Raw genomic sequence first — 10,000 nt, 5'->3', positions numbered from 1 at the left:
TCCTCACAAGTCTGGAAAGACAAACTGTGTGTGTGTGTCTGTCTGTGTGTGTGTGTGTGTGTGTGTGTTTGATTTGTGTGTGTGTGTGTGTGTGTGTGTCTGTGTGTGTCTTATGTGTCTGTGTGTGTCAGTGTGTGTGTTTGATTCTGTGTGTGTGTGTCTGTGTGTCTGTGTTAGTCTGTGTGTATCAGTATGTGTGTGTGTGTGTGTGTGTGTCTGTGTGTGTGTGTGTGTGTGTCTGCTTGTGTCTGTGTGTGTGTGTGTGTGTGTGTGTGTATGTTTCTCTGTGTGTGTGTTTGTGTGTTTGTGTCTTTGTGTGTGTCTGTGTGTGTGTGTCTTATGTGTCTGTGTATGTGTCTCTGTTAGTCTGTGTGTATCAGTGTGTGTGTGTGTGTGTGTGTGTGTGTCTGCTTGTGTCTGTGTGTGTCTGTGTGTGTGTTTCTCTGTGTGGGTGTGTGTGTTTGTGTCTTTGTGTGTGTCTGTGTGTGTGTGTCTTATGTGTCTGTGTGTGTGTGTGTCTGTGTGTGTCTCTGTTAGTGTGTGTGTATATGTGTGTGTGTGTGTGTGTGCGTGTGTCTGCTTGTGTCTGTGTGTGTGTGTGTGTGTGTGTGTGTGTGTGTGTGTTTGTGTCTTTGTGTGTGTCTGTGTGTGTGTGTCTTATGTGTCTGTGTGTGTCTCTGTGTCTTTGTGTGTCTGTGTGTCTGTGTGTTTTTGTCTGTGTGTGTCTTATCTGTCTGTGTGTGTCTTATGTGTGTTTGTGTGTGTGTGTGTGTCTCTGTGTGTGTCTTTGTGTTTTTGTCTGTGTGTGTCTTATCTGTCTGTGTGTGTCTTATGTGTGTGTGTGAGTGTGTGTGTGTGCTGACCTTCGACCTGCCGGGCCAGTAGGCGCGGTCCTGCCAGTCCGATACCGAGCGCTCCGATGGGAGCTGTGGTCAGGATGGCTAACACGGCTAACGTAACCACTGTCGAACCAAACTCAATCAAAGTCTCGTCCCCCTCCTCCCTCGCCAAGTCCAACGCCTTGGAGCCGATCGCAGCCTGAAACACAAACAAACACTTTTAAAATACACTTACTTACACTGAATGCACATGAAGCAGCTCTAAGGAGGTCCTTTGGGTGTTTTCTTTTCATCATTAAGGGGATCCCACACTTGGCTTAGTTAAACCGTGCTCGAGAACTGACCACAACGTCTGGTTGGCTTGGGTTAAGGTCAGGGATTAGGGCTAGGATTAAGGTTTAGGGATTAGGATTGAGGTTAAGGTCAGGGATTAGGGCTAGGATTAAGGTTTAGGGATTAGGATTAGGGTTAAGGTCAGGGATTAGGGCTAGGATTAAGGTTTAGGGATTAGGATTAGGGTTAAGGTCAGGGATTAGGGCTATGATTAAGGTCTAGGGACTAGGATTAGGGTTAAGGTCAGGGATTAGGGCTAGGATTAAGGTTTAGGGATTAGGGTTAAGGTCAGGGATTAGGGCTAGGATTAAGGTTTAGGGATTAGGGTTAAGGTCAGGGATTAGGGCGAGGATTAAGGATTAGGGATTAGGATTAGGGTTAAGGTCAGGGATTAGGGCTAGGATTAAGGTTTAGGGATTAGGATTAGGGTTAAAGTCAGGGATTAGGGCTAGGATTAAGGTTTAGGGATTAGGATTAGGGTTAATGTCAGGGATTAGGGATATGATTAAGGTTTAGGGATTAGGATTAGGGTTAAGGTCAGGGATTAGGGCTAGGATTAAGGTTTAGGGATTAGGATTAGGGTTAATGTCAGGGATTAGGGCTAGGATTAAGGTTTAGGGATTAGGATTAGGGTTAAGGTCAGGGATTAGGGCTAGGATTAAGGTTTAGGGATTAGGATTAGGGTTAAGGTCAGGGATTAGGGCTAGGATTAAGGTTTAGGGATTAGGATTAGGGTTAAAGTCAGGGATTAGGGCTAGGATTAAGGTTTAGGGATTAGGATTAGGGTTAATGTCAGGGATTAGGGATATGATTAAGGTTTAGGGATTAGGATTAGGGTTAAGGTCAGGGAGGGTTAGGGTTAGGAATGCGTACAAACAGACACACAGACACACACGCATGCGCGCACACACACACACACACAGACACAGACACACAGACACACACAGACACACAGACACAAACACACAGACACGTTCGCACACACACACCCACACACACACAGACACACACACGCACATATACAGACCTGAACAGTGGCTTTGGGCAGCCAGGCCACTGAGATGAAGAGTTTCTCCTTCAGGTTGAATCCTCCGAAGTGAACCAGCAGGAAGGTGACGAGCAGGCGGATCACCAGACCGATGCTGATACAGGCCAGACCCAGACCTGAAACACACAGAGACACACAGACTGATACAGGCCAGACCCAGACCTGAACACACAGAGAGACACACAGACTGATACAGGCCAGACCCAGACCTGAACACACAGAGAGACACACAGACTGATACAGGCCAGACCCAGACCTGAACACACAGAGAGACAGACTGATACAGGCCAGACCCAGACCTGAACACACAGAGAGACAGACTGATACAGGCCAGACCCAGACCTGAACACACAGAGAGACAGACTGATACAGGCCAGACCCAGACCTGAACACACAGAGTGCTTCAGTTTCCTTCAACCTTCTTTTAAACTAGTCATCCGAACAAGAAGCACACCAACGTTTTTGGGAGCCCGGGGAAGTTGAGCAGCTCTGTTCGCTATCTCGTCCACTTGGGACCACGTTGGTTTGTTGTGAGTTCGGTTCTTACCGACGGTGGTGGGGCTGAGGGTCTTTATGGTGATCTCCGCTCCGATCAGACCGAAGAGGAGCGGCTGGAAGACGTCCCAGGACCGGCCCATCATGGCCACCACCGGAGCCTGGACATAAAACATAACCATTCAACTTAAAAACTCTAACCGCTAAAAGACATGCTGACGCTGGTGTTGCGGCTGTAAGCGGTGTTTTGGTGTTTTTGTGCCCCCAAAGTCGCCTTCCAGGCAGTCCGGCAATGGTTATTGTGGTGTATGTAGTATCGATGGTGTAATACTGTATGGAGAGGAGTCCGCTGACACTGTTTCTTGATTATAAAGGTTTATTTACATCAAAGAATTCAGCATCAATTGACAAGCTCTGAAGAGCCCGGAGAGGACCTCACCCTGATTCTCAAAAGATGGTCTCTCTCCAGTTCAGTGTGTGGAAACCGCATATCTATGCTTCATAAATTGGGTGGGATCAATAATTGACCCATGGCTACAAGCCAACTGACCTTTTCAACAAAGACATCTCTATCTCGGGGGCCCCACTGATAACACATTCCAGATGTTTCCTGAGAGGTGTTCTCTAAAAGTGGAGTAAAGTTCATTCAGATCATCATGCATATAGATAGTTCAGATATAACTTAAATACAAGTTATAGAATGTGCAGAATGAAATAGGGTGTTAATACACTTCATTATGTAGCTATTAGCCTGGAAGGCGACATTGTAGGCAAAAGACACCATAGAGCGCTGTAACCAGTCCAACAAAGTGCTGCCGCGAGGGACCAAACACAGAGAGATGCATAAACACACTGTGACGTGCTCGAGATTGTATTTGCAATGATTTATTCCTCCACACGTTAAATACAACTAGTACTGCAGTTACCAAATGTAAAGATACGCACTTAAATGTCAAAATAAGTGCATTAGTGTGGCGGTCAATAGAAATTGTGTCACTCCCAGGCTCACCCTCCCTCTCTGTCAATGCCCAAAAAACCACCAGGTGAACAGGTGAAGACAAACAAATATGAAATATGTTATCACTTCCACTCAAACCGCGATGAAATGGCCTACCGCCCACAATATAATAATCAATAAATAATATAAATGAGACCGTAAACAATATGTGGCTCCTGCAGTTGGTTAAACAAGGTCTAGGGGCCGCTCGATTATAGACAAAAAAATCATAATTATTTTTGGTAATTTGGTATTTTGGTCAATCTTGAAATCAGAATTGTCAACAGGATTACTTGTTGACTTTTGGAAGGATGTTGCATTCATTAAAGTTAAAAAACAAAAGAGTTAAACAGTGGAACAAATCAACAATGAAAGTTCCCTTCGTACTATTTTGAATTCCCCTTAAAATAAATAACAATAAAAATATATTTAAATGTCGGATGAGTGAGTTTAGCGGGACATTATAAAACGCTTTACGTGAAAAAAGCTTAACGTGGTTTAATGTGCCTAAACAACGATCAATAATCACCAAATTTCTCAATTTCCTGTCGTGAACACTTAAGCCTGTCAAAAAACTAAACCGAAATCCAACGATTATAGAAGTTATCTTTCTTACGTTGTCTTCATCAATCATCACCAAATTTTTTTTGCTTGAAGGAAATTTGGTGATGATTGATCGTTGTTTAGGTACATTAAGCCACGTTCTATAACTTCTATAATCGTTGGATTTCGGTTTAGTTCCAACAGAAATGTTGGAAAAAATGTTGGAAAAATGACAAATGTTGGAAAAAATGACAAAAATGTTGGAAAAAGTGACAGAAATGTTGGAAAAAATGTTGGAAAAATGACAAATGTTGGAAAAAATAAAAATGTTGTCAGCAATAGATTTACTAAACAACAGACTTGTAATAAAAAAAACATTTAAATGCTAAATGAGAAAAAGAGACAAAAACTTGGAAAAAGATGGTAGAAAGAAGGGAGGAAGTAAGGCGAGAATAGGTCAAAATAGTATCAAAAACTTCAAAAACACTTGTCCTTCGACTTGTAAAAAGTCGAAGGACAGTAGAAGGAAGGATAGATTAGGTCCAAAGAAGGAGACACTAATGTCTCATTTTTGGTAGGAAAAAAAGAAATTCTAAAAAGCCTTGTTACTATTACAGTTTTTTCCAACTGCTTACACACGTTTTCAAAACTACGTCTCCTTTTTTCAAAACGCTACACACAATTCCTAAAACTGCACACACAAAATGCTAAATGCCTCACATCTCCTTCAAAATGAAACACTGCATTCAAAATACCATAAACACATCTCAAAATGAAGCATTTGCATCAAATGGCAAACACTTTTTTCATAATAGTAAATTTTTGGATATACCATGTACACACTGTTGTTCTAAAGAATTGTATGCACATTGTGCAGAACAAAGTCAGATAGATTAGTAATGCTGAAATAGTCATTAGATAGTTGCATGCAGTATGGACGCCACTATAAAACTACTCAAGATGGGTTTATCTCCCTGATCTCATCAGAGATGGCTCTCCTTCCTCTTCTTTCCTCCTTCTCTTCCTCATTGTTATCCCCTGTCTCTTCCTCCCCCCTTGCTCTCTGTCTATTGTTGGCATCCATTGTTCAAAACAGGTAATCTGACCTTGGACCTTTGCATAGGCCTATACTAAAGCATTGATTGGTTAGTGTTCAGTTATGACATAATGTGTTTGCAAATGTGAGGAGTGTGTGTGTGTGCCCTGGTAAATAAGTGTAGCATTTTGATTGGCTGTGTTTAGAAATGGATAGCAAGTCACTTCCTGTTAGATTTTTGTGTCTTAGGTAGAGAATTGTGTGTAATGTTTTGAAAAAAGTGTTTCATGCAATTGAAAGCTGAGTGAAAGGCTGAGAAATAGCTGATATGGTTTTGGAGATTTGCTGTGTAGTTTTGCACTTTGAGTGACAGGTTTCCAAAATCGTGTGACATGAAAAGATTTTGTGTGTAAGCAGTTGGAAAAAACTGTAAACATTTAGTTAAATATCTCCTGTACCCCCTACAGTCCTCCAGAGTACCCCTAGGGGGCCACATACCCCCATTTGAGAAACACTGCTTTATTAGATAGGGAAGCTTTAGACATGAAAGGGGAGAGAGAGAGAGAGAGAGAGAGAGAAAGGGGGGAACGACTTGCAGCAAACAGCCGCAGGTGGGAGTCGAACCCGCGAGAGCTGCTGTCGAGGACTAAGCCTCCGTATATGGGCGCGTGCTCTACCAGGTGAGCTACCCAGGCTCCATGTTTCTCAATTTTTGACCCAGAAGGACGACAAGTTAATGGTTGCCGTGAAGACAACACAAAAGTTTAAAGTGATTCTGAAGCGTGTTACCTTGTCGGTCTTCCAGCCCAGAGAAGCCAGGAAGGAGAGCACCAGCGTAGAGAGGGTGCCGGCTCCGGAAAAACCAATAACGCGACTGAAGAACACCGAGAATATGGACAGACCCAACAGCATGAGAGTCCTCTTCAACACCAGGTCCTCCTGCACACAACGTTCAAAACAATTTAATTACATTTAACTCTCCTGTTGTTTAACTTTGACTCCACCAGATGGATTGCTTCGCATTTGCTCGGCATAACCATCTGGGAACTTTCTGTTGGAGAACTTTTGGGAAGGGGCGGAAATCCTGGTTAGCTGATTGGATAAATCATCTGTCTATCACCACCCATAGTTGGATATTGGTTATCTGATTGGATAAATCATCTGTCTATCACCACCCATAGTTGGATATTGGTTATCTGATTGGATAAATCATCTGTCTATCACCACCCATAGTTGGATACTGGTTATCTGATTGGATAAATCATCTGTCTATCACCACCTATAGTTGGATACTGGTTATCTGATTGGATAAACCATCTGTCTATCACCACCTATAGTTGGATACTGGTTATCTGATTGGATAAACCATCTGTCTATCGCCACCTATAGTTGGCGATAGACGGGCCAAATCAACCAATCAGATCAAACTCTTGCTGAAACCAGTCAGGTTCTTTCAATGAAGGAATACTTTCTAATTTGGATAAAACTTGCTGCGATAGCTACACTCATCTCATCCGTTGAAGCCGGCAGTTGCTTCTTGTTGCGTCACACCTAAACCTGCCTCAAAATCAACGCTGATTGGTCGTTTTGGTGAACGGCTCCAAATTTTCCAAATCTCAAGATGCGAGACTGATCTGCGAGTAGAAAACTGGAGACGGTTACAGGTTACCTGTTGTCCTCCTGTTTACAAAAACTTTTTACATCAGAGGTATGACAAAAGAACGTTGAAAAAAGTGACAAATGTTGGAAAAAGCTACAAAAACGCAGGAAAAAATTTCCTTTTCTTTTTTTCACGCAGAAAAGGTGACAAAAGAACCTGTCAAAAAGATCGCCAAAGGTGACAAAAACTTCTTTTAAAAAAGTGCCAAAAAATGGAAATAATTGGGGGAAAAAAACAGAAAAAAGCAACAAAAAACTTGTTGAAAAAATTGACAAAAACATAATTCAAAAATATGCCAAAAAGTGACAAAGAAATTTGAATAAAATCACAAACATTATTCTTTTGAAACGCTGAAAAGGGTGACCAAAAAAAAGATCAGAAAAAGTGACAAAAATGTGTTAAAAAAAGTGACAAAAAAGTTGGAAAAAGTGACCAAAAAGAACCATCAGAAAAAGCCACAAAAAACATGTTAAAAAAATTGACAAAAATATCATAAAAAAATGCCAAAAAAGTGACAAACAAATTGAATAAAGTCAGCACAAATGTTTATTTTTAAAATGCTGAAAAAAGTGACCCAAAATATAAAAAATACACCATCAAAAAGATTGCCAAAGGTGACAAAAACTTGTTTTAAAAAAGAAAAGTGACAAGAAATTGGAAAAAAACAACATCACAAAAAGCCACAAAAAACGTTAAAACAATTGACAAAAACATCATTAAAAAAATGACAAAAATATTGGAATAAAATTGGAATAAAATTGGAATAAAATTGACAAAAATGTTGAGGAAAGGGTAGAAAAACAACAACAAAATGTTGAAATTTCGACCCAGAGAAAACTTAAAGTTGCAGGTCGACAGGGAGACAACCCGAGGGTTAACGGTGGCATTAAACAAGGTGAAAGCAGCGCCCCCACCTGGTTGTTGCCAGGGACGAACCACAGGAACAGACCCAGGATCAGTCCGGCCACCACCCCCCCCACCACCTCCAGCAGACCCTTCAGGATGTTCATCCACGTAGCGCCTGGAGGACAAACAGCACAGACAACATTTTCACAATTAAAGACCTAAAGTCTTTTTCCACTGACAGTCAGACATCCTATGACTACCAGACACTGTCCTGTGTCTCCCATGACGGTCCCGGGACAGTCAGAAACTGTCCTGTGACTCCCAGACACTGTCCTGTGACTACAGATGTGTATGTATGTGTGTGTGTGTGTGTGTGTGTGTGTGTGTGTGTGTGTGTGTGTGTGTGTATGTGTGTGTGTGTGTGTGTGTGTGTGTGTGTGTGTGTGTGTGAAACCTGTAGAGAAGGCGATTCCAAGGCAGGTAGAGAACCCCGTTATGGCCATAATAGCATCAAAACTCCCAGCAGCCAACAGCAGGGTGGGGATCCCCTGAATAAAAACAACACAGAACATCATTACAAGGTAGAGACAACCATACACAGAACATCATTACAAGGTAGAGACAACCATACACAGAACATCATTACAAGGTAGAGACAACCATACACAGAACATCATTACAAGGTAGAGACAGAACCATACACAGAACATCATTACAAGGTAGAGACAACCATACACAGAACATCATTACAAGGTAGAGACAACCATACACAGAACATCATAACAAGGTAGAGACAGAACCATACACAGAACATCATAACAAGGTAGAGACAGAACCATACACAGAACATCATAACAAGGTAGAGACAGAACCATACACAGAACATTGTTACAAGGTAGAGACAACGATACACAGAACATCATTACAAGGTAGAGACAGAACCATACACAGAACATCATTACAAGGTAGAGACGGAACCATACACAGAACATTGTTACAAGGTAGAGACCACCATACACAGAACATCATTACAAGGTAGAGACATAACCATACACAGAACATATTTACAAGGTAGAGACAACGATACACAGAACATCATTACAAGTTAGAGACATAACCATACACAGAACATTGTTACAAGGTAGAGACGGAACCATACACAGAACATTGTTACAAGGTAGAGACAACCATATACAAAACATTGTTACAAGGTAGAGACAACGATACACAGAACATCATTACAAGGTAGAGACATAACCATACACAGAACATGGTTACAAGGTAGAGACAACGATACACAGAACATCATTACAAGGTAGAGACAACCATACACAGAACATTGTTACAAGGTAGAGACGGAACCATACACAGAAGATCATTACAAGGTAGAGACAACCATACACAGAACATCATTACAAGGTAGAGACAGAACCATACACAGAACATCATTACAAGGTAGAGACGTACTTTAACTCACAATTCCAATCAGGATTTAACTTTTTTTTAAGTATATTTCGATCACATAGATACACAACATCACATAGCATAAATGGTAACAAAACTAAAACAAAGTGTCATCTTTAGTTGTTTATAATCTGTAGGCTACTGACTGAAAAGGTTGTTCCACCTTCCTCTTTTTACATTCTGTTTTATTCTTATTTAGTTCTTGGGTCCCTCGTAGGAAAGCTATTTTTTGCACAGCTCTTTTGTCGGACAGGTGCGTAGGATATGATCAAAAGTAGCAGATCAGGAGCTTAGGTCCCTCAGAATCGAATCAATCTTATTCAATTTATTATTATTAATTCCTGTATTTAATTTATATTAACGGACACATTATGTGCAGAAGATATGAAACGTAACAAAATAAACTACATTCCCATTAATTTACTTTACACATTGCCGTACATGCTACCCTTTCATATTTGTTCGGCATCTTCTTCTTTTTCCTTCGTGTAGAAGATTTTAGTTTGTCCGTGAATGTTTCTTTTTCGGGTAGTTTGAGAAGCAGGCGGCTAATGTTTGTTTCTAGTGATTTGTAGGATCAACCTGAATAGATTATGTTGTAATGTTTAAACAGACTGATCTCTGATCTGATCGCTGGCAGAATCACATGATTACAGAGTATGTTACTGATGTTAAAGTATTATATATTACTGTATATATATATACAATACAGGCCAAAAGTTTGGACACACCTTCTCAT

General features: G+C 41.1%; 1 protein-coding gene across 1 annotated transcript in view; it reads right to left on the bottom strand.

Moving 5' to 3' along the window:
* Nucleotides 1-10,000, bottom strand: part of LOC114546165 (sodium/hydrogen exchanger 9B2) — a 17,898-nt gene that overhangs the window by 246 nt on the left and 7,652 nt on the right. Inside the window, exons 6-11 of the mRNA XM_028564850.1 lie at nucleotides 8,252-8,345; nucleotides 7,866-7,972; nucleotides 6,081-6,230; nucleotides 2,768-2,876; nucleotides 2,200-2,336; nucleotides 864-1,038 (exon numbers count right to left, since the gene is read on the bottom strand). Of these exons, the coding sequence (XP_028420651.1) occupies nucleotides 864-1,038; nucleotides 2,200-2,336; nucleotides 2,768-2,876; nucleotides 6,081-6,230; nucleotides 7,866-7,972; nucleotides 8,252-8,345 (772 nt within the window). The remainder of the gene's footprint in view (nucleotides 1-863; nucleotides 1,039-2,199; nucleotides 2,337-2,767; nucleotides 2,877-6,080; nucleotides 6,231-7,865; nucleotides 7,973-8,251; nucleotides 8,346-10,000) is intronic.

The sequence above is a fragment of the Perca flavescens genome, chromosome 19 (genome assembly GCF_004354835.1).
Source record: "Perca flavescens isolate YP-PL-M2 chromosome 19, PFLA_1.0, whole genome shotgun sequence".
NCBI classification, from domain to species: Eukaryota; Metazoa; Chordata; class Actinopteri; order Perciformes; family Percidae; genus Perca; species Perca flavescens.
The sequence above is the reverse complement of the archived record's forward strand: the minus strand, read 5'-3'. Positions and strand labels throughout refer to the sequence as shown.